Raw genomic sequence first — 25,367 nt, forward strand, 5'->3', positions numbered from 1 at the left:
TTTTCTTTCACAGATTCCTGCAAATCCTTCCCGCACAAGGAGCTTCAAAACTGTATCGGAAAATGGACTCGGACTGTGTCGAAAAATGGACTCGGACTGTGTCGAAAAATGGACTCGGACTGTGTGACACTGTGTCGAAGAATGGACTCAGACTGTGTCGAAGAATGGACTGTTAGTCTCGGACATCTCCGCTCTCTAGGTTAGTCAGTAAAACGTTTGCCGCCGACTCTCGAGCATCACTTTTCCCCGTCACGATTCACCATAATGGGACAGTGGATTACCATCTTCTGTTTTTACTGTCATTATTACCTAATTGGCTTCTTCTATGAATTCCAATCCAACTGAAGTGTTAACTACAGTCAATATATCTCTGATATTAATCGGGTTATCGCGTCATATCTCCACAATCAAGGAGTGGTGGATATTTTATCTCTTCTAAATTGTTTCTATCTGCTAGATTGTTAGATGTTTTAATATGTAGCTCCACGAGGGTAAACTGCACAACAGCCGCGCCGCTTGCCTTTCTCGTACACGTCATTTTTATAATGGTTTATTTATTGCAACTAATATGATGGTTAATTTATTTAAATTTATGAACCTTGGGTTAGGTTAAACATCTGGATGAATATAGGGTGTTCTTTCATTAGCCGCTTTTTTAGCGAAGAGTTCTTGTTATAGCGTGGTTTACATCAGGATGGACTTATGGAGTTCCCTTTCTCACTTACGAACACTGTTTTGCTACTTGCAATCTTTTGCACTCTCTTGTTTCCATCTTTACAATCTTTTATCAAACTTTCCGTGTCCGTCCGGTTATGACTAAATTGATTCTTTCCATCATGGATGTCATAGAATCTGTACTCTTGAATAATCCAAGTAAACAGTAATAAATAAAACCTCCATATTGATATAAACAACAACAAACCGCGAGTATCAGCCATCATAAAAAAAAAACACTCGACCTTCACTTATTAATTTTAAACTTGAAATTCTGAAGTTCAGGCAAAATAATCGCAGCTCCGCGATCTTCATGAGAAATAAATTGCTCAAGATAGATCTCTTAACAGGGTGTCTACCAGACTGGAAAACCGGGAAAACCGGGAAAAGTCAGGGAATTTCATGGAGACTGGAAAAGTCAGGGAATTTTAGTCTGGATGGTACACCAGGTAAATAGTGTAGACTAGATGTTACTGTTGTTACATACAGCGATCAGCCTTGTAAAACTGGTAGGTGAAAATGTTTCAACAAACCATGAACCATGATTATCTTTTTTTGTTGCCTTTTTTCAGGTTTTCACTCAGACGGAGTAAGCAGACATACGTATTACTGATCAGGAAAGCTTAAAGGTAAGTGTGAAGTTCTTCAGAGGGAACTTTTGAAGAAAATCGAAAAAGAGATATAGCAGAAGATATCTAAGATGTCTTATCTTGTCTTGGTTGTTTTTGAATGGTTGAAAATTTTGCAAAAATAAAAATGGTTTTAATTTCAAAGTCTAAGACTCTAAGGTAGGAGTGTCAAAAAAGTTGATGGTAAGAAGAAGAGCAAGCATCTCGGGTCTTGTCCAAATCCTTGTAAAGTCCTGAAAATTTTACGAGATGAAACAATTGAGTGACTTGGTTGTAAATTACATCACTCACGTCACTTGCATCACTTTTGTAGATTACCATCAAGTGGACACTAGACAATGATTGAAAAAGTCATTATAACTAGAAATTCTACTGTCAAAGGATATAATAGGTACCTATTTCGTAGGATCTACGCGTACTTCTGATCTGATATCGCGTACAATGTATAATATCAATCCAATGTTATATCTGTACGGACTTCTAATCAAGGGTTAGTATAAAGTTCGATATTTATGTTTTCAATCTCTAATTCAAATCTCTCACAGATCTCGTCGGTAATGAATTGGTTATGCCTCATGCTTCAAGAGTACTTATACTGTAGATACTTAACTCTATCCTATGTCGACTTGAATTATTTACATTCAATCTAAATTAAACACCGCACCGTAATGAGTAACCCTTTGCAGATGTTTGCAGTGACCAATTGAGTGACTTGGTTGTAAATTACATCACTCACGTCACTTGCATCACTTTTGTAGATTACCATCAAGTGGACACTAGACAATGATTGAAAAAGTCATTATAACTAGAAATTCTACTGTCAAAGGATATAGGTACCTATTTTGTAAGATCTACGCGTACTTCTGATCTGATATCGCGTACAATGTATAATATCAATCCAATGTTATATCTGTACGGACTTCTAATCAAGGGTTAGTATAAAGTTCGATATTTATGTTTTCAATCTCTAATTCAAATCTCTCACAGATCTCGTCGGTAATGAATTTTCCTGTCAGACTTTGACCCGAACCAAGTCCCAGGTGTTCGAGTGAAATCAGTTTCAGTCCGAGCCATAACGACCAATCAGATTAAAGATATAACTCTTCATATTAGAGATATAACTCTCAATATTAGGTATATAACTCTCAATATTAAAGATATAACTCTCAATAAGATACCTCTAATAACTTCTGTACAGATTGCTGATGGTATCTCACCCGGAGATCCCAAGAATTGGAATTCCGTATTTGTTGAAGGCCACACTGTAGTTGTCAGAGGAACTGTAAGAATGCGCTTACCAACGGATCTTTTAATCAACTTGGCATAGCTCGGAGCAAAAGAACGTACTTGGCAATGTATCCAATATCACACAAACCGAAGGGATGTTCCATTAACTCACAAGCTCCATGCTCCTACGTTACAGCATTGACATACGGAATGATACTGCTGCAAAACATAATTGACCCCAATACCAAACCGCCCCGAGTCATGAATCAGATTTGTTTTCTTATTGAAGCTGTGAATGTTGGAATATCCTACATCGAACATGTTGGATCTGAATAATTTGTTGGGTATACTTGATGTTTTGGTTTTCAAGACATTAAAGTTTCCTTTCTTGTATATGAGGAGCATGTTGATGTGTTCTTGGCAGTTGGGCTTGGAAAGTACTTACTCTGTGTACTGATTTCTTGTCAGTTTTGAAGTGTTTGAACAGTCTAACTCTTCATATTAGAGATATAACTCTCAATATTAGGTATATAACTCTCAATATTAAAGATATAACTCTCAATAAGATACCTCTAATAACTTCTGTACAGATTGCTGATGGTATCTCACCCGGAGATCCCAAGAATTGGAATTCCGTATTTGTTGAAGGCCACACTGTAGTTGTCAGAGGAACTGTAAGAATGCGCTTACCAACGGATCTTTTAATCAACTTGGCATAGCTCGGAGCAAAAGAACGTACTTGGCAATGTATCCAATATCACACAAACCGAAGGGATGTTCCATTAACTCACAAGCTCCATGCTCCTACGTTACAGCATTGACATATGGAATGATACTGCTGCAAAACATAATTGACCCCAATACCAAAACCCAAAACTGCAAAAGATTAAGAAACAAAATCAGAAGCTTTTTCAATCCATATAGTACAAGAAAAATAGAGTGAAAATTTGTAACACAAGGGAAGAAGTGTCTCCAAAGAGAAGAAAAGTCTCAAAATATTGATGTAATATCTCAAGGAACAGGAACACTGAGAGATAGCAAGAATAGAATGTACCTTATTTATCCTGCTGAGATAGGACAGAAAAGTCCGTTTGTCCCGTTAGTCTAACCAAGGTCTTTAATATTTTGACATATTAGTATCAAGTGTCTCAAGACAAGAAATGCCTCAAAAGAAAAGTCTCAAAAGATTACATTACATTGAAATGGGGTCTTTTCTGACGAAATTCCTATGTGCGGAGTCCAGTATGTAGGACCATTGTACCCCATTCTTTCTCAAAAGATTGGTGGAAAGTGTAAACTCTCAAGGAAAACTGAAAGTTAACAAAAACAGTGCTAATATCATCAAAAAAGATCACGAAGACGAAAGCGAAGATATAGACAAGCTAAGCGCCACTTGAACACACTAATCATCTCATTGAGAACGTGGCGGTGGCAAAAACATTCGCCGAATCCTCTCCTCACATATCTCTTGATGTGTCAAAGGGATTTCGTGGAATTGCCGACATCCTTGAAATCCTCCGTTGATTAGTTCAACAAGATCTGTGTGGCTTCTAATAGGGTCCTGAGTTTATTACTGAGCTTGACTCCATACACGAAAAGCTCACTCAGGGGCTTAGGTGTAGGGGAAAATAGCCCTAGAGGATGGTTTAAGCTTCCACTAATCTTTGCTGAGCAGCGCTCTCGATGTAATTATAAAGTTGGTTAAATTTTGTAATAAAAGATTGGATGTCTGAAATTCCAAATGTTTTCTTTGCTCAATAGAAATTCAATCAAATTAATGACAATATTGAGGTATATTTCTTCTTTAGCAAGAGAAATTTCAGGCTGGTCCCATCTCAACCAGGCTAAGCTGGATAATAGGGTCCTGAGTTCTTTACTGAGCTTGACTCGATACACGAAAAGCTCACTCAGGGGCTTAGGTGTAGGGGAAAATAGCCCTAGACTCCCTAGAGGATGGGTTAAGCTTCCACTAATCTTTGCTGAGCAGCGCTCTCGATGTAATTATAAAGTTGGTTAAATTTTGTAATAAAAGCTTTACTGAGCTTGACTCCATACACAAAAAGCTCACTCAGGGGCTTAGGTGTAGGGGAAAATAGCCCTAGAGGATGGGTTAAGCTTCCACTAATCTTTGCTGAGCAGCGCTCTCGATGTAATTATAAAGTTGGTTAAATTTTGTAATAAGAAAAGATTGGATGTCTGAAAAATTCTAAATGTTTTCTTTGCTCAATAGAAATTCTCAATCAAATTAATGACAATATTGAGGTATATTTCTTCTTTAGCAAGAGAAATTTCAGGCTGGTCCCATCTCAACCAGGCTAAGCTGGTCTACTCCTGTTTAAAGTCCCACAGCCAGACAACCAAAGAAAAATAACAGAGACGTCAAGACAAGACCCAAAGTGGAACTCGGAAAAGGGGTCCCGCGTGCTCAAAAACCAAATTTTTATCAAACTTCTATTAAAGCAAAGCCGCATTAAACGCCGCAAAGAACGGAAATTTTTGATATAGTAAGAAAGTTGAGGAAAACTGGACCAGGTATCGATGGTATCCGCCCACAAGATGTGAACCCCGCAAGCTCAAAAACCAAATTTTCATCAAACTTCTATTAAAATAGCACTAATCTTTGGAGACTTATCGTGTAAAAGAAGATTCGCAAGGACCTAATGGACCCTGGTAGATATATGAGCACAGGAATGTCTGTGCCGATGTGTGTCGGGAATGGCACTAATCTTTCGAAACTTATCGTGTAAAAGAAGATTCGCAAGGACCTAATGGACCCTGGTAGATATATGAGCACAGGAATGTCTGTGCCGATGTGTGTCGGGGCTTTTCTCATTCATAACTCTCTCGTCTTGATTGTTATTAATATTTCTAATTTCTCCGCTGAGTGTTATGTTTCAATTGACATGGACCATTAGAAGAGCACGCTATATTGTACGATTGTACTCTTGGCGCCACCACATTCAAGGCTTAAGGAACGTCCACTCCGAAAGATAGTTTTGCTATGATTAATGCCCAGTTTTACAGTCGGAAAGTATTTATCATCAAGATTGCGAACTAGGATTTTTTTTTTTTTTTTTTAATTTTGTTAAGCATGCTTAAATTCACAAATATCGTCACCCCCTTGTATAAAAAAGGTGAAAAGAAAGAATATGGTAATTATCGCCCAGTCGGATCGATGAGTTTTCTTGAAAAAATATTAGACTACCTATGTACCTTGAATTAAGTTCAAGAGATACCTGATGCTTGTATCTAACTTACCTAGGTGCGCATGTATGTATGTATCTGTTTGTACAAAGTATTAGGTGTCTGTATTCCAACGTTCTTTGCCAGTGTATAGGATAAACTTTTTCCACAGTCTTGGTATCTGTTTGTACAAAGTATTAGGTGTCTGTATTCCAACGTTCTTTGCCAGTGTATAGGATAAACTTTTTCCACAGTCTTGTCATTATTAGGTGGTTCAAAAGCGTCTGGCTCTCATGCCAACTATCTTGGCAATGTGAACCGTAATTTTAATTCTGAACAAAAAGAGCATGTCTTCCCGCCAATACCGATGCCGGTCCTATAAAAAATTCACATTCGACGAATCGACACCCAGCATCCTGTTCCGGAAACACGATCCGAAATTGGTTCCTTTCAAACAAATAAATTGAAAGAACCAATGAGTATTAACTATTGTCAGTTAAAGCAAACATATCTGCTCCTTCAGAAACCCTCCTGTCTAATGTGTTTTTTATGGATTGGATTAGCCGTATTATGTTACCCAGAGTTGTCAGCAGGGGGTCCTCTGAACTGGTTGTCTTCTCTCCTGGAGGTGTGTTCTTTGACGATATCAAATACTTCATCGCTGTTAATCCTTTCGGTGAGAATGCGATCTCATTTGATTGGTTTGTTTGTGTCTTCCTTAATCTCTTGTCGGATTCAAGTGGGTTTTTGTTTACTTTGTGTTCTTGCATCTGATTTGTTCATCTCATTTTTCGGTATCTAATCATTCTCCAGATCCATGGGTGTCTTTATGTACTTACTTTCGTATCACATCCTCTTTTTTTGTCTCGGTGTTTTATCTCTTTCAACATCTTAATCCATTCACATTCGGTATATTTCCAATCCTCTTTTTTGTCTCGGTGTTTTATCTCTTTCAACATCTTAATCCATTCACATTCGGTATATTTCCATCTTTAGCTTTATTTCGTCAACGGCGTATCTAATCATTCTCCAGATCCATGGGTGTCTTTATGTACTTACTTTCGTATCACATCCTCTTTTTTTGTCTCGGTGTTTTATCTCTTTCAACATCTTAATCCATTCACATTCGGTATATTTCCATCTTTAGCTTTATTTCGTCAATGGCCCAGAGGTTCTTCCTGTTTTCAGTTCCTTTTTTTATATGTTCAATTAGTACCAATCGTTTTATCTTATTAATCCCAATACAAATAAGATTTGTAATAATATTCTAGACTAATCTTGAGTATGATTGTGTCATGTAGATGAATAATATTTTCAAGACGAGTTCATTGTCAGCGAGTGTATTTTCATCAAACATTGTTATATCTAATCATTCTCCAGATCCATGGGTGTCTTTATGTACTTAATTTCGTATCACGTCCTCTTTTTTTGTCTCGGTGTTTTATATCTTTCAACATCTTAATCCATTCACATTCGGTATATTTCCATCTTTAGCTTTATTTCGTCAACGGCCCAGAGGTTCTTCCTGTTTTCAGTTCCTTTCTTAAACGTTCAATTAGTACCAATCGTTTTATCTTATTAATCCCAATACAAATAAGATTTGTATTAATATTCTAGAGTAATCTTGAGTATGATTGTGTCATGTAGATGAATAATATTTTCAAGACGAGTTCATTGTCAGCGAGTGTATTTTCATCAAACATTGTTAACTTATAGTTATAGATGTGTAGGAAGTTGATGACCATAATCAAACATAAGATGACCATATAAAGGCTAGCAGTCTGGAAGAGAAAATCCAATTTCAGAATATCCAGATGAATAACTTGTAGAACTTTCGAGACATGGTGTGAACAAATATTTATGCTGCAAACAACATTTTACCATAAACGTATATCAAATGTGTAAAATAACCACACGCTTGCAGAATAATGCTCCTACCAGTGGTAACAATGCGTACCTCTATAACTGTAGATGAATTCTACAATATATTTTATATCGAGAAATGAAATAAACCATAGTTATTAACAACAGATGGCCTCAGCCTATGCTTAAACATGCCTAATAAATCGCTACCGATTGGAACTCCGCACATTTCAGCACCAGCAGATTATTCCCTGAAAGTTCGGTCACTGCTAAGACAGAATCGTGAGAACCAGTCGTAGCTTCGAATCGTTTCTCCCTCGGGCGAAAATCCTGTCAAATCAATTAATTTATGTAAATGAACTCTCCGGTGTGTTGGAAAAAAATTAAGAAAAAATATCTACAAGAAAAGATTTCTAGTTCCTTCGCCAATCCGCGGTCATAAATTGAAATCTAAACCAGAAACCAGTAGCCGTGGCAATCTGGGGCTCAACAAATCTTGCGTCATATCTACAACTTCAAACTTCTGTGCAAAACATGGTGCTCGCAATTCGTTGGATACAATCGACAACGGAATTTCCAGTGTACGTTCTGGTAGACAATTGAACTATTGATGATAAAAATGAAGAAATTTTTTTGAAGGAATTATTCTCGATATCAACAAATTTATCAGGATGGGTATGACAGATTGCAGATTCCCTCAGCATCAGTTAAGAATACCAGCATGTCGTTAAGCTTAATTTATAAGGATGGCAACAAAAACTGTATTATCATAGCATTCAATATTTGGTTCTACGGCTTCAACACTAATGCATTAATCCACTTATAGCTATAGATGTGTAGGAAGTTGATGACCATAATCAAACTAAAGGCTAGCAGTCTGGAAGAGAAAATACAATTTCAGAATATCCAGATGAATAACTTGTTGTAGAACTTTCGAGACATGGTGTGAACAAATATTTATGCTGCAAACAACATTTTACCATAAACGTATATCAAATGTGTAAAATAACATAACATATTTAATATCTCTGAGCTGAACAGCAAAAAAACAGTAGCGGTATTTTTTCTCCCTATACATATAATTGTATTTTATACCAACTAAACAAATGGCAAACATAGTGATATTTCCATGTCTCTATATTTCTGTATATTTATTTTCTGTAGATACAATGGGATCGTATCTCTGTAGAGAGTATGTTTTCAGGCAATACGAGTCTCTTTACTCCTTGAAGATTTGTGGGCCACAAGATATCCAATTTGTGGGCCACTCTTAGGATCCAAAAATAACATTGGAGGATTAACAAAATCTGACATCTGACCACAAACCCTCAGAAGAAACAAATTTAGTGTGTTCTGGAGTTGATTTTTTTTTTCTTCCACATTTCCACATTTGTTGAAGGGTTTGTTTGTTTGTCTCAAATATTTCCTGACCATTGAGGCAATCCGACATATGACCAGTGGTACCAAACAGTTCCATCAATATACGTATAGGATCCAAAAATAACATTGGAGGATTAACAAAATCTGACATCTGACCACAAACCCTCAGAAGAAACAAATTTAGTGTGCTCTGGAGTTGATTTTTTTTCCACATTTGTTGAAGGCTTTGTTTGTATGTCTCAAATATTTCCTGACCATTGGGGCAATCCGACATATGACCAGTGGTACCAAACAGTTCCATCAATATACGTATCAGCAAAGTTCTCTGGCGACTTCAAAAATTTGGATACCGAAATAAAAAGAAGTCATATCTGGAGGCCATCAAATTATATCTCGACGAAACGAAACTTTCCAAACACATATTTCCAGCGAAGTCATAACAACCTATAACGAAACAAAAAATTAACATACAAGATGAATAAAGATTATGAACGATTTGAATAAAAGTTCGAAGTTGGATCAACGATGGTATAACCTATAACGAAACAAAAAATTAACATACAAGATGAATAAAGATTATGAACGATTTGAATAAAAGTTCGAAGTTGGATCAACGATGGAAATTTGACGAGAGTAGGTGGAGTCGGCAAATATGTTTTTCAAGTAGGTATTTCAGGGGATGATGAAGATTTGAGGTCCTTTATTACCAACGATGATTTTCAGATCTACTTTGAACTCTTTTGATCAATTATGTTATTTTGAATAATTTTGGTAAATATGGAAAATTTAAAGTTGTTTCTTCTAATTCTACGTGGGCAGTTCAACCCTTCTGGGTCCTAATGAAAACTAGGGTTTCTTATAGAATGCAAAATGCAATACGCCACTGTGAATCCCATGGGATCAAATTTCATAAATTATTTCACTCGCTTGGTGTTACTGTTAATCCAATAATATTCAACGACAAGCGGCCGCAAGCTCTGCAAGGGTGTTGCAAACTGGATTTGTCATAATCAAATTTCGAAACTATTTCAGGGGATGATGAAGATTTGAGGTCCTTTATTACCAACGATGATTTTCAGATCTACTTTGAACTCTTTTGATCAATTATGTTATTTTGAATAATTTTGGTAGACATGGAAAATTTGAAGTTGTTTCTTCTAATTCTACGTGGGCAGTTCAACCCTTTTGGGTCCTAATGAAAACTAGGGTTTCTTGTAGAATGCAAAATGCAATACGCCACTGTGAATCCCATGGGATCAAATTTCATAAATTATTTCACTCGCTTGGTGTTATTGTTAATCCAATAATATTCAACGACAAGCGGCCGCAAGCTCTGCAAGGGTGTTGCAAACTGGATTTGTCATAATCAAATTTCGAAACTGTTTTCACATATCCGATGTGGGATTCACAAGTCATTTGTTTTTTTAGACATGGGTATTTATCAACGCCCATCCAACTTCCAAGCTCGGAGCCTCTTCACTAAAAGGTGTGCTGAAAAAATCAATAGCTAATTTTATAATTCATCGTAGACGAAAGAGACCTGATCACTATTGAATTTACTGATGTACTTTGATTTTGACAATTTGACAATCAAAATCTATCGATTTTGATTGTCAAAATATGAAATCCATCGTCACAAGGTTAACGAACTTCAAGGGGAAACCAGGCAAAGAAAGATTCAATGCGAGATAACTACCTAGAACTGGTGGTTATAACAGACACAAAAACATTTGAAGATATACAAAGTCCCAACCCGAAACACCCTGTAGGTCACAAATGACACGTACCCGAAAACAATAGAGATCACACTACACAGAACAAAGATATTGAAACACTCGTAATTATACAGGTTGGTGTACAAAACGAAGCAGAAGAACAAGACGAAAACAAATTATGTCACCCTGTAGGTCACACATGACACGTACCCAAAAACAATAGAGATCACACCACACAGAACAAAGATATTGAAACACTCGTAATTATACAGGTTGGTGTACAAAACGAAGCAGAAGAACAAGACGAAAACAAATTATGTCAAAGTCACAACACCGCCTCGCCTTGGCGACCATTTTGATTTTGACACCAAAAACATCAACACAAACAACAATGATACGAACAGTAATGAGAGCAACCATGGAAAAATTACGAGAGAATCAGAAGAAAAGAACATGGAGAGAAACCAAGTCGTACGTGATCCAACTTTAGATCCCAATTTGAAACACCTCAATCTCAAAAGCATTGGAATTTTTGGGTGCAACCCGTTTTCAGAATCCAGACTGTCCTCAGAATTTGTGTGTCCTTATGAGATTTCGGGGTTTGATCTTTGTGGCTTGGAAAGGTCATGAACGGAGAACGTCAGAGACACCACAGATATGATGTCAATGTTGAAATCAGCCACAATTTGAACAAGGACATTCACATTTGTCCTCAGAATTTGTGTGTCCTTATGAGATTTCGGGGTTTGATCTTTGTGGCTTTGAAAGGTCATGAACGGAGAACGTCAGAGACACCACAGATATGATGTCAATGTTGAAATCAGCCACAATTTGAACAAGGACATTCACATTAAAATGTTTAGTTATGTCGCACTGCTAGAATTCGTCATTCTTCCAAAGTCACAAAGAGAGGTAATTAAATATTAAAATGAGAAATGCCAACCAAGTTAAAGAATTCTGGATTTCAATGAAGCTTTTCAGCTTAATATCTTCTAGTTACAAGATCGCAAACCCTCCATATCCCCTTTCCAGTGCATGAGTTCAAATTTATTCCACTAAATTAATTTTCACCACAGTGTGTGAGGTCCACGGGACAAATAATCGTCAAAATCAATTTCATACATGCATTTTTAAAATCCCCCTTTTTTCGACAAATTTCTCACAAGGGTTAAGGTTAATACTTGACTTCACCGCGAGCAATTGAGCATTAGCGAACAGATTTGTATAAATATAAATATTTATGGGGATTGGGGAAGGAAATATTCTACATTCTCCGATATATCCAGAGGAAAATATTAAAATAGACAATGATAAAGAGATCGTTATCATAAGATAGACGGAGATGGGGGAATATGGTAGAATAAGGGCGAGATAGAGAAAGAGAAGGCCATAATTCTTTGTATGGTCGGTGGGTATGAAATTTTTTGACATTAATTTGACAACCTAATGCCGTGTACTCGCCCAAGATAGACGGAGATGGGGGAATATGGGAGAATAAGGGCGAGACAGAGAAAGAGAAGGCCATAATTCTTTGTATGGTCGGTGGGTATGAAATTTTTTGACATTAATTTGACAACCTAATGCCGTGTACTCGCTCGAGTGGTTTTCACATTTTTTTTTTCCACTCCCTCTTCTTGTTCGTTGAATTCAGGCGTGAGTTCAGGAAGAGAAGAGAGTCGAATAAAGTTTGATGATAAATAACCACTCCCTCTTCTTGTTCGTTGAATTCAGGCGTGAGTTCAGGAAGAGAAGAGAGTCGAATAAAGTTTGATGATAAATAATATGATTCAATTAATTATTTTTATAATTGTTTATAGGTATTTCCTACATTGATTGATGTACAAAATTGTACACATATGATGACATGGAGTCATGGACATAACACATATGACATACGATGGACAATATGAACATAACAGAAAAGCTAACAATTAATAGATGACTGCCAGAATGTGTCTGGTTTTCATTCAAAATCTGACAGTCCAATATTGAAGTATGACGATCACTCGGCCACAGAAACATTGCTAACAAAACACACAATCATTTACACACATAATAGACCTATTACAAACTTTAACGGTGTCTCTTTGTAAAGAAAAGAAATTCCATTGAAAGAATCAAAATTGAACTTCATTATTTAAAACATAAAAAAAGAATTCCTAGTGAATTTACACACATAATAGACCTATTACAAACTTTAACTGTGTCTCTTTGTAAAGAAAAGAAATTCCATTGAAAGAATCAAAATTGAACTTCATTATTTAAAACATAAAAAAAGAATTCCTAGTGAAAGAATTAAAATTAAACTTGATTATTTTAAAAACATAATATATGACGCGTGTGGACATCAGCGTTAAATTTATGTCGTAAATCATCGAACTACATTTTTTTTTCTTCCAAGTAAAAATATTGTAATAAAAAAGGGGCGTAACTTTTTTAAACAAACATAATTCATAATATTTTATTTGTTCTGTACGTTTTTTTCTTTTTCTTTCTAAAATTAAATTTTCTGTTGAAACATTTGCAATAAACATGGTTTCCTCGTTTTGAATGTTTTGATGCTTTCCAAGTTCATCAATTGAAGAACTACCTTTCCATATCAACTGTTCATCAAATTGAACTTGACAAATGGATTGGAAAAAGAAAAACAATTAAGGCAATTTAAATTGTCCATGTAAATTTTCAAGTGTGACAAGTATCTAAAAGACCACAGGGGACAAATATTTCTATTTCAATATTTCCGAAAGACAATTGATCAAATCTGTAGAAAAGAGAAACTCTAGTAGCTGAAGAATTAATTAAACAAAAGACAACATACGAGATCCTCTTGAAAAGGTGTCAACAAATTAGTAGAAAAGATAGAAGAGTATATGATGACATGGACATAACACATATGACATACGATGGACAATATGAACATAACAGAAAAGCTAACAATTAATAGATGACTGCCAGAATGTGTCTGAAATGAAACTATCCGCGATCGTCAGGGGTAAAAAACGTCGAGAATAACTGCTTGGTGAATCGTGGTCACTTGAAAATCCTCACTTGACGCATAGAGTCGCCCTCAAATTCATAAAATTAGGCCTTGAAATTCAGTTCATAAAATTTCATAATACATATTTTAATGACCCTCCCAGTTCATAGACATAGGTGACCCTCAATATTCATGAATACGGGCCTCTACTTCTTCATTCATGACTGTTGTGGCTGGCTCTTGTGGCTGTCGTAAATCATCGAACTAGTTTTTTTTTCTTCCAAGTAAAAATATTGTAATAAAAAAGGGGCGTAACTTTTTAAACAAACATAATTCATAATATTTTATTTGTTCTGTACGTTTTTTTTTCTTTTTCTTTCTAAAATTAAATTTTCTGTTGAAACATTTGCAATAAACATGGTTTCCTCGTTTTGAATGTTTTGATGCTTTCCAAGTTCATCAATTGAAGAACTACCTTTCCATATCGACTGTTCATCGAATTGAACTTGACAAATGGATTGGAAAAAGAAAAACAATTAAGGTAATTTAAATTGTCCATGTAAATTTTCAAGTGTGACAAGTATCTAAAAGACCACAGGGGACAAACATTTCTATTTCAATATTTCCGAAAGACAATTGATCAAATCTGTAGAAAAGAGAAACACTAGTAGCTGAAGAATTAATTAAACAAAAGACAACATACGAGATCCTCTTGAAAAGGTGTCAACAAATTAGTAGAAAAGATAGAAGAGGTTCTAAGAAGTGTGTTTACACTCTGTTCTTTCGGTTGACAAGGGTTGCTAGAATCTCTTCAAGACCTTTCACTTTGTTGAATTAGTTTAGCTACTTGATCCCGGGTGATCCCAATCTTTTAACACTCCATTCACAGAACTCTTGAATGCGTTTACATCCTCACTGACAGTTTTATGCTTATCAAAGTGTGTAAATAGATTCTCTTTTGTGTCGAGGGCTTCTGTTCATTGATCGTTTCGATATGGCTTATTATCACCTTTGTTGATTTTTCTCCGTTATTGTTTGGATAGAAGAGGTTCTAAGAAGTGTGTTTACACTCTGTTCTTTCGGTTGACAAGGGTTGCTAGAATCTCTTCAAGACCTTTCACTTTGTTGAATTAGTTTAGCTACTTGATCCCGGGTGATCCCAATCTTTCAACACTCCATTCAAAGAACTCTCGAATGCATTTACATCCTCACTGACAGTTTTATGCTTATCAAAGTGTGTAAATATATTCTCTTTTGTGTCGAGGGCTTCTGTTCATTGATCGTTTCGATATGGCTTATTATCACCTTTGTTGATTTTTCTCCGTTATTGTTTGCTACTTGGAACTTGTTTAGCAGTCGATTTGTCGAGTTGATTGATTACCCAATTTGTTAATTGATTGATTGTTTTCTTTCTTTCTCTTTCGAGTAAATTATGAACGGACTACGAGTTTTAACCATGAAAAGAACTTGGTTTCTTGTCTCCTTTTCAGTGTTACATAATACGTATGTAACAAATCGATCATTTCATGAAGATGGATTTCTGGAACTTGTTTAGCGATTTGTCGAGTTGATTGATTACCCAATTTGTTAATTGATTGATTGTTTTCTTTCATTCTCCTTCGAGTGAATTATGAACGGACTCGTCGATTTTCAACCATGAAAGAACTTGGTTTCTTGTCTCCTTTTCAGTATTACATAATACGTATGTAACAAATCGATCATTTCATGAAGATGGATTTTTTCTGGTAGTTGATATATTCTGCGGTACATCACCGTGATTACTCGTTTCAACCTTGTCAAAATCGGACTCTATTTAAAAACCTTGCTTTTTGACTTGAGATCTACCAACTACCTTTGTTTCTTCTTCTCAACAAGAGCCTATTTGTACGACAATCAGGAATTACACACCTTGTAGGAACCTAGCATGTAGGTAGTGAATAAAAACTACTACAGGATGAGTTTCTGCCACTGGTACATCCGTATAACTTTTAGTTTACTTGATATAAATGAAACCGAAGTGTTCACATGTGAATGTCCCTTTGCTTCAAACATTGATATGTGGTCTTTGTTAATGTTTCTGACTGTTTTCTGTTTTGTGCCTACTAGAATATGGAATATGTAGATCAGTCACCATGAGTAATTTGTTATTTTCTTTCACAGATTCCTGCAAATCCTTCCCACACAAGGAGCTTCAAAACTGTATCGGAAAATGGACTCAGACTGTGTCGAAAAATGGACTCAGACTGTGTCGAAAAATGGACTCGGACTGTGTGACACTGTGTCGAAGAATGGACTCAGACTGTGTCGAAGAATGGACTCAGACTGTGTCGAAAAATGGACTCAGACTGTGTCGAAAAATGGACTCAGACTGTGTCGAAGTATGGACTGTGTCGAAGAATGGACTGTTAGTCTCGGACATCTCCGCGCTCTCTAGGTTAGTCAGTAAAACGTTTGCCGCCGACTCTCGAGCATCACTTTTCCCCGTCACGATTCACCATAATGGGACAGTGGATTATTTAGAAAACAAGGTAATTTAGAAACATGCCCAACGTAGTTAGGAGAGCAGAAGATAATGATGTAGCTTGCTCTTTGACTTGAGATATACCAACTACCTTAGTTTCTTCTTCTCAATAAGAGCCTATTTGTACATCAATCAGGAATTACACACCTTGTAGGAATCTAGCATGTAGGTAGTGAATAAAAACTACTACAGGATGAGTTTCTGCCACTGGTACATCCGTATAACTTTTAGTTTACTTGATATAAATTGTGCAAGTTAGAAGTTAGTAAGCAAAATGACTGCTTGCATGGTAGCATGGTACATCAATAACAATTTGTACCGTTTTGTCAATAAATTGCACACGCTTGTAAGCAAAATGACTGCTTGCATGGTAGCATGGTACATCAATAACAATTTGTACCGTTTTGTCAATAAATTGCACACGCTTGTGTCTGGATGGTACGTTTACCAGGTAAATATTGTAGACTAGATGTTACTGTTGTTACATACCTACAAGATCAGCGATCAGCCATGTAAAACAGATAGATGAAACTGTTTCACTCATGATCATCTTGTTTGTTGTCTTTTTCAGATTTTCACTCAGACGGAGCAAAGAGACATACGTATTGTATTATTAATCAAGAAAGCTTAAAGGTAAGTGTGAAGTTCTTCAGAGAGAACTTTTGAACAAAATCGAAAAAGAGGTACATCAGAAGATACGAGTATCTAAGATGTCTTATCTTGTCTTGGTTGTTTTTGAATGGTTGAAAATTTTTCAAAAATAAAAATGGTTTTAATTTCAAAGTCTAAGGTAGGAGTAAGGAGTGTCAAAAAAGTTGATGGTAAGAAGAAGAGCAAGCATCTTGGGTCTTGTCCAAATCCTTGTAAAGTCCTGAAAATTTTACGAGATGAAAGAGAAGACGAAAATCGAACCATAACCTGTCTAGCTTTGATGTCTGCTAAGTATTGTCTGAGGCCGAGACTGAAATAATGGACGTCTTCAAACAACATCACAAGTCTTGGTATAATTTCCTACAAAATACTCTTTCCTTCTCAAACAACTCTCGATACCTGAAATCTGTCGGAGTAATTTTCTTGAAAGTTATCTCTCTACTGTCCAAGAAGAGTTACCTTATTGAAGAGGTCAAGGCCACTGAAATTAAGTTCAGCCTTGATGCTTCTAAACCGCCCCGAGTCATGAATCAGAATTGTTTTCTTATTGAAGCTGTGAATGTTGGAATATCCTACATCGAACATGTTGGATCTGAATAATTTGTCGGGTATACTTGATGTTTTGGTTTTCAAGACATTGAAGTTTCCTTTCTTGTATATGAGGCGCATGTTGATGTGTTCTTGGCAGTTGGGCTTGGAAAGTACTTACTCTGTGTACTGATTTCTTGTCAGTTTTGAAGTGTTTGAACAGTCTACCCCATGTTTTTTAAAATGTGGATGGTTAATATTTATCAAGAAATAGTATGGCTACTCTACATATGCTTACTGGTTCCCAGTTGATTTCAATTGTTTAAAACGTATGAGTACTTGAATATAGCAACTTACCATGATTTCCTGTTCGGTAGGCCATCCATCTGAACATGTTTTGCCACTCAGAGCAGACTGCAAGTCAGGAACCTGAAAACATTACAAAGAAAATCGGTGAATGAGTACACTTATGAAATGTAAGTAAAAACAATCAATATTACCAAAGTCCAAAGGAGACTCGCAAATGTAGATAAATTTGGAGCTACGAAGATCGTATTACCAAGGCACATGATGGTTCTTAATGCATACATTTGTTAAAAAGACCAACCAAACATGGTATCAACTGTATAACATGCCAATCTGTTTAACATGCATCTCATCACGCCATTAAAAAGAAGAAAAAACATTGCTCATGTCGACGACCGTTAAAAAAATATTCAAATCCGAGATAGACAATAGAGATTAATGCAAGAGGAGACGAAGAAAATCACATTATGATAAATAGGATGGGTAGGTATTATGGATTTTAGAACAGCATTCGATGATATACCGAGAGGGGGGGTACCACAGGGGGATTTTTAATGTACATCATATAGACACGCCCTCTTTTTTTATATTAAAACATATATAAATTTGATTAATGTGATAAATTTGAATGTTCTTTATTTAGATTTTTGAACTCTAGAATATTGTGTACGTTAGGGAGATGTTGATTGCTGAACGTTATGCAGACGTTATGAACTCTGAACATTTATATAACATTTGTGCTTGGATCTCGATTTTTGTTCGATTTTGGTTTGTTGGATTGGAATGGCTGGAAACTTGGAAAGATAGTCCAGACAAGATATTGATATTAAAACATATATAAATTTGATTAATGTGATAAATGTGAATGTTCTTTATTTAGATTTTTGAACTCTAGAATATTGTGTACGTTAGGGAGATGTTGATTGCTGAACGCTATGCAGACGTTATGAACTCTGAACATTTATATAACATTTTGTGCTTGGATCTCGATTTTTGTTCGATTTTGGTTTGTTGGATTGAAATGGCTGGAAACTTGGAAAGATAGTCCAGACAAGATATTGAAGCTGGTAGTCCCTAGCCTAGAGAGTCAGGAGAGTCTACCACTTCCTTGGAACAATGCTAGTCAGGGAATGAAAGAAGAATTAAGAGAATAATTTTATTTATTGCATTGGATTATATTGAAGGCAAATTTTCAAATGGACCAACTTGTTTTCATAAGCTGAACAGCAAAAAAACAGTAGCGGTATTTTTTCTCCCTATACATACATATAATTGTATTTTATACCAACTAAACAAATGGCAAACATAGTGATATTTCCATGTCTCTATATTTCTGTATATTTATTTTCTGTAGATACAATGGGATCGTATCTCTGTAGAGAGTATGTTTTCAGGCAATACGAGTCTCTTTACTCCTTGAAGATTTGTGGGCCACAAGATATCCAATTTGTGGGCCACTCTCCCAAGTCTATCCATGACTGGCCAAATTCTTAGGATCCAAAAATAACATTGGAGGATTAACAAAATCTGACATCTGACCACAAACCCTCAGAAGAAACAAATTTAGTGTGTTCTGTGCGTTGGCACAAGAGTTATGTTTTCCTTTTGCTCTTTTCTCTTATTTTTCTGTTTTCTAATTTTTCTGTATCCACTGCCCACCCAACTATTTCCTATCATATGGTTTTCTATTCCGAAACTTTGGATCTCATTTATTTGCTTCCCTTCCATTTCGATGAAAATAAAAGAGTGCAAGTGTTAATTGAGAAATATTCAAATGAGTTAATACTACTCGAAAAAAACTCCATTTAATTACATATTTCATACTTGAAAACGTCAACGATTTACTATACGATACAATTGTAGGTAGTGTAGATAACTCGAAATACCCGAAAACAAATTTTGTCATTTATCATAACCATAAATATGATGTAAAACGATATTTTTACACGAAAAAAACGTTTTACTCTTTCTCTCTTTAAATAAATTTGATACACGAAATTCTTCCTCAATATTGTTATAATGTTTTATTTACATTTCGTAAAATGTCAAGATCACATTTTAATCAAGTAAGAAGGATACTTCCCTTAATATAAATGTTAGATACTCCATAATGATTTTCTGAAAGAAATCCCAATTGCAATTTTATTAAAGAATCACACTTTTCACTATCTGATCAAACGAATTCAAAATTTTGCACTTTTTGAAGAATTGAAGAGCACTCAAGTCAGGTGTTTATTAAAGCAGACAAAAGAATATAGAATAAACACACAAACCCTGAAAGGCGTAACTGAATCTCGAGTCAAATTTGGGTCGGCGCTTCAACAAAAAAATCCACCCCTAATGAGTTTTTTGACAGCTAAGAGGAATAAGTTGATGTGTTAAAGAACTAAGCGCCGTCCGTTTAAATTAAGGAAAGGTACTTTTTTTAGTGTAAATGTTAGATACTCCATAATGATTTTCTGAAATAAATCCCAATTGCAATTTTATTAAAGAATCACACTTTTCACTATCTGATCAAACGAATTCAAAATTTTGCACTTTTTGAAGAATTGAAGAGCACTCAAGTCAGGTGTTTATTAAAGCAGACAAAAGAATAAACACTCAAACCCTGAAAGGCGTACAACTGAATCTCGAGTCAAATTTGGGTCGGCGCTTCAACAAAAAAATCCACCCCTCTTGAGTTTTTTGACAGCTAAGAGGAATAAGTTGATGTGTTAAAGAACTAAGCGCCGTCCGTTTAAATTAAGGAAAGGTACTTTTTTTAGGGGTTCTGAAGACAGTGCGTTTATAAATTTAGTACCCTAATAAGATTAGATAGGATAATTAGAGCACCAGAACCTCATTAAGAGAGATTATAAGCAGAAAACTGTTGGTAGTATTGTTGTACTTTTAAAGATCTGTCTGTATGATCTCTTTACCAACAACCGCAGTAATCATTCTTCCAGAGTAAAAACAATAGAAGAGTGCTTACAAAATTGTATGTAATGGAACTAATTGAAAGTTAGATTACATCAATGATAATAATTGTAAAGAAGCCTTTTTTCCATGACACCCAGCACAATAAGAGCGACCAGTCATTTACCAAAGACAATATGTATTGGGCAGACACGAAACATTATGAAATGTTTAAAAATAAACTCCGAACAACGGAATGCTATCACAGAAGAAACTTTACAAACACATTTAATTGTATTTTATACCAACTAAACAAATGGCAAACATAGTGATATTTCCATGTCTCTATATTTCTGTATATTTATTTACTGTAGATACAATGGGATCGTATCTCTGTAGAGATAGAGAGTATGTTTTCAGGCAATACGAGTCTCTTTACTCCTTGAAGATTTGTGGGCCACAAGATATCCAATTTGTGGGCCACTCTTAGTACGCTTCTTTAATTATAATTCTTTTGGATCGCATACAAAAGAGGCGTTTAAGACAATATATCTTGTCAACATTAATATGAGTTATGTTTCAACTTTGTGATATCATGTTGTCCTACACGATTAACACCTTGTTGGTTTAAGACAATATATCTTGTCAACATTAATATGAGTTATGTTTCAACTTTGTGATATCATGTTGTACTACACGATTAACACCTTGTTGTCAACATTAAATCCAAGCGTGAATTCTTCTTGCATGTTTGATTAAATTCAAGTTATCTGCAGATACTGTCACGAATGTTGGTAATGTGAATATGGTCTATTGTGCCAACATTCAAAAAAGGCATTTAAGACAATATATCTTGTCAACATTAATATGAGTTATGTTTCAACTTTGTGATATCATGTTGTCCTACACGATTAACACCTTGTTGTCAACATTAAATCCAAGCGTGAATTCTTCTTGCATGTTTGATTAAATTCAAGTTATCTGCAGATACTGTCACGAATGTTGGTAATGTGAATATGGTCTATTGTGCCAACATTGCGTTGGCACAAGAGTTATGTTTTCCTTTGCTCTTTTCTCTTATTTTTCTGTTTTCTAATTCTTCTGTATCCACTGCCCACCCAACTATTTCCTACCATATGGTTTTCTATTTCGAAACTTTGGATCTCATTTATTTGCTTCCCTTCCATTTCGATGAAATAAAAGAGTGCAAGTGTTAATTGAGAAATATTCAGATGAGTTAATCCTACTTGAAAAAAAACTCTATTTAATTACATATTTCATACTTGAAAACGTCAACGATTTATTACGATACAATTGTAGGTAGTCTAGATAACTCGAAATACTCGAAAACAAATTTTGTCATTTATCATAACCATAAATATGATGTAAAACGATATTTTTACACGAAAAAAACGTTTTACTCTTTCTCTCTCTAAATAAATTGTGTATCAAATGTTTGTCACGAAATTCTTCCTCAATATTATTATAATGTTTTATTTACATTTCGTAAAATGTCAAGATCACATTTTAATCAAGTAAGAAGGATACTTCCCTTAATATAAATGTTAGATTATCACAAATGTTTTGACTTTGGCTCGTTACTCGCGCATAATTTGTTTACCGTCATTCCTAGAGACCTTATATGTACACCAATCTGTCTGTATTGTACTAAATACAAACTCAGAGTCTAGTAAAATTAGTTTTGAAAGTTGTCCTTTTGAAAAAAGAGCCTTTTCGGCATTATCAAACATTTGAAAAGTTCATCTTGTATTATGTGTTTATGGATCAAGTTATTGGTGTTACACAATGAAGAATATCTACATTACATTTTTTCTTTAAAAATGCCTTCTATTATATTCGTAAAATAATTTCAATCCAATAAGATATTCTCTTTGACTGTGATCCACAAGATAATATGTATCTAGAAACCAAATTATCTCCTTTTTGAAAAAAACAAACACATTTAATTAGAGATAAATCAAAAGCTGATAGTTCATTCGAAACCGAACACAACAATACCAACAGTCCAACACTTCTCAACTTTACAGTCAAGTACCAGCACTTACAATAATGCATAAATCAAGCCATGTGTAAGATAATTCTGAAATCATGATTTCAAAGAATCCCATTAATCCGCGCTGGTAATGAGTAATTTTCTGTGTACTAAATACAAACTCAGAGTCTAGTAAAATTAGTTTTAAAAGTTGTCCTTTTGAAAAAAGAGCCTTTTCGGCATTATCAAACATTTGAAAATTCAAAAGAGACCCTCGACCCACCTGCGGGTGCGGCGACACCCTAACCGTGGACCATATATTCAATTGCCACACACTCTACAAATACGTTCCTCCCTCTCCTCACCACCAGCCCTCGATAACAACCCTGCCAACATCGATTCGGCCTTAATGTACCTGAAGGCCACAAAAGAGACCCTCGACCCACCTGCGGGTGCGGTGATACCCTAACCGTGGACCACATATTTAATTGCCACACACACCTACAAATACGTTCCTCCCTCCCCTCACCACCAGCCCTCGATAACAACCCTGCCAACATCGATTCGGCCTTAATGTACCTGAAGGCCATTGGACTATACACTAAGATCTAGGTAAGCAGGGGACGGCGCGAACGACACAAGAGTGTTAAAGCGCCTAACTGGAAAAAAAAAAAACATTTGAAAAGTTCATTTTGTATTATGTGTTTATGGATCAAGTTATTATTGGTGTTACACAATGAAGAATATCTACATTACATTTTTCTTTAAAAATGCCTTCTATTGTACCTACTCGTAAAAGAATTTCAATCCAATAAGATATTCTCTTTGACTGTGATCCACAAGATAATATGTATCTAGAAACCAAATTATCTCCTTTTTGAAAAAAAAATCTTCAGTTTCCTCGCATAATCCACTTAGAAACCTCAAACCAAATTGATTCCTTTCAGGACCTGAGAATTTTGAAAAGACTTTTTGGCATACAAGTGGACACTTTTGACATGCTTTGAAATGAAAAGGGTACCCCACTGTGACCATCACAATGACCTTTTCACAATTTGTGACTACAAGGGATGGTCAAATGTAAGTTCTGTTAATTTCTTTTGTTGCAATTTAATTTATTGACACTTTTTTTAACACAAAACTCTGTGGATTTGTCTGATCTGTATAGGAGATAAAAGGCAAGGTTTCAAAATCACCTTACATGTTTTTCACACGAAGAAAATAAAATGCTAAATTTAATTTATTGACACTTTTTTTTTTAACACAAAACGCTGTGGATTTGTCTGATCTGTATAGGAGATAAAAGGCAAGGTTTCAAAATCACCTTACATGTTTTTCACACGAAGAAAATAAAATGCTCCTTGAAATTCACTTCCTTGGAATACCTACTCTTTACTAATCATTAAATCTAAGACATGGAAGTGATGGAACCAAACACACTCTGTCCTCAAATGAGATTAAGATCATAAGTAGCTCTGAACAGTAGTAAAGGCAAATGAATTATTTTCAGTTAATGACAACTGACACTGACAACTGTATTCTTTACTCCCCTGATTGTTTGTTGTATAGGTACTTAAACTTAACAAAAATCTTTTATTGTATGACCACTACTACTACTTAAATGTTAATAAGTTCCTAATAGGTCTATTTATTAGAGTCATATTGTAGGGATTGGTTCAGCTTATTGGCTTTACATTTTAATAAGTAATCCACAACTTCGTCGAATTAGAAACCAAAAGCCCCCAACTAAAAATTAAATTCTTCAAATCTTAAAACGGTCTTTATTTATTTATTATTATTTTTTTTTTTTGTTTTGATAAGGCGTTTTAACAATTGAAAAACAGCTTTCAAAATATGTAGGTATGTACCTGCTGAATTGAGAAATGAAAATCTCATTAAAAAACTTTTTCGAATACAAATAATTTCGAGATGTTACTATACAAGGACCAGATCCCAAGTTACAATTGAATGCTGATTCCAAGCTGTTCACAATGTTCTCACGATCTGTTACTTTGTTCTACAGTAGTAGGAAGACGAGGGCAGTATATTAAAATTAAAAAAAAAAAAAAAACTTGTTACTGTTTTGTTTTCTTTTATACAAGTTGCCTCTATAGATATTCAAAGTTCATTTCTTATAATTTATATTTTCTAACATCTGAACAAATTATATACAGGGCGCGTTGCAAGAGGTGGAATGTAATTTTAATTTTTCATATGCATGGATATTATTTTCAAAAGAAAATATTCGGTATGATAGGTATGCAATCATAAAATCAATGTAAGGTGGATTATGATGTGTAAAACTGTCAAGTTACTCCACAGTTCATCGTCATAATGGGTATTCAATAAACTATCGTCATATACTCGGTATAGATCACTCTTTGTCAAAGAAATATAGTGGCAATCATGAGACCAACAAGACTGCTGAAACCCTCCAAGAAATTAAAATAGTAATTAATTATTAAATTTAATCAAATAATTATCTATCTATAGATGAACTTAACAGGATTGTCTAGTCACTCTAGTCCTATTTGTAGAGAAAAATACTCTTCATAGCGTTAACCATGACTCCACCCTGTACAGTCAAAGTTGGTACAAAAAAATATGAGAGCTTCGGAGAGCAGGTCGTAAATTAAAATATTCAAGTAGTTAGAGGCGGTCGAGATATTTTAATTGTTATAAATATGTTACCAACTGAAATGATATTAGTTTTGTGATGTGTTTTCAAATATAGACAGTCCGAGTTCAGACTTCTGGACATAAATGTTAGAACGTGAACAGACCT

General features: G+C 35.1%; 1 protein-coding gene across 1 annotated transcript in view; it reads right to left on the minus strand.

Moving 5' to 3' along the window:
• The window catches only part of LOC103524523 (transcription factor Sp8), a 76,204-nt gene that overhangs the window by 41,861 nt on the left and 8,976 nt on the right, over positions 1–25,367 (minus strand). Inside the window, exon 2 of the mRNA XM_008489548.3 lies at positions 17,746–17,817. Coding sequence (XP_008487770.1) covers positions 17,746–17,817 — 72 coding nt within the window. The remainder of the gene's footprint in view (positions 1–17,745; positions 17,818–25,367) is intronic.

Source organism: Diaphorina citri, unplaced genomic scaffold (genome assembly GCF_000475195.1).
Source record: "Diaphorina citri unplaced genomic scaffold, Diaci psyllid genome assembly version 1.1 scaffold102, whole genome shotgun sequence".
Taxonomy (NCBI): Eukaryota; Metazoa; Arthropoda; class Insecta; order Hemiptera; family Psyllidae; genus Diaphorina; species Diaphorina citri.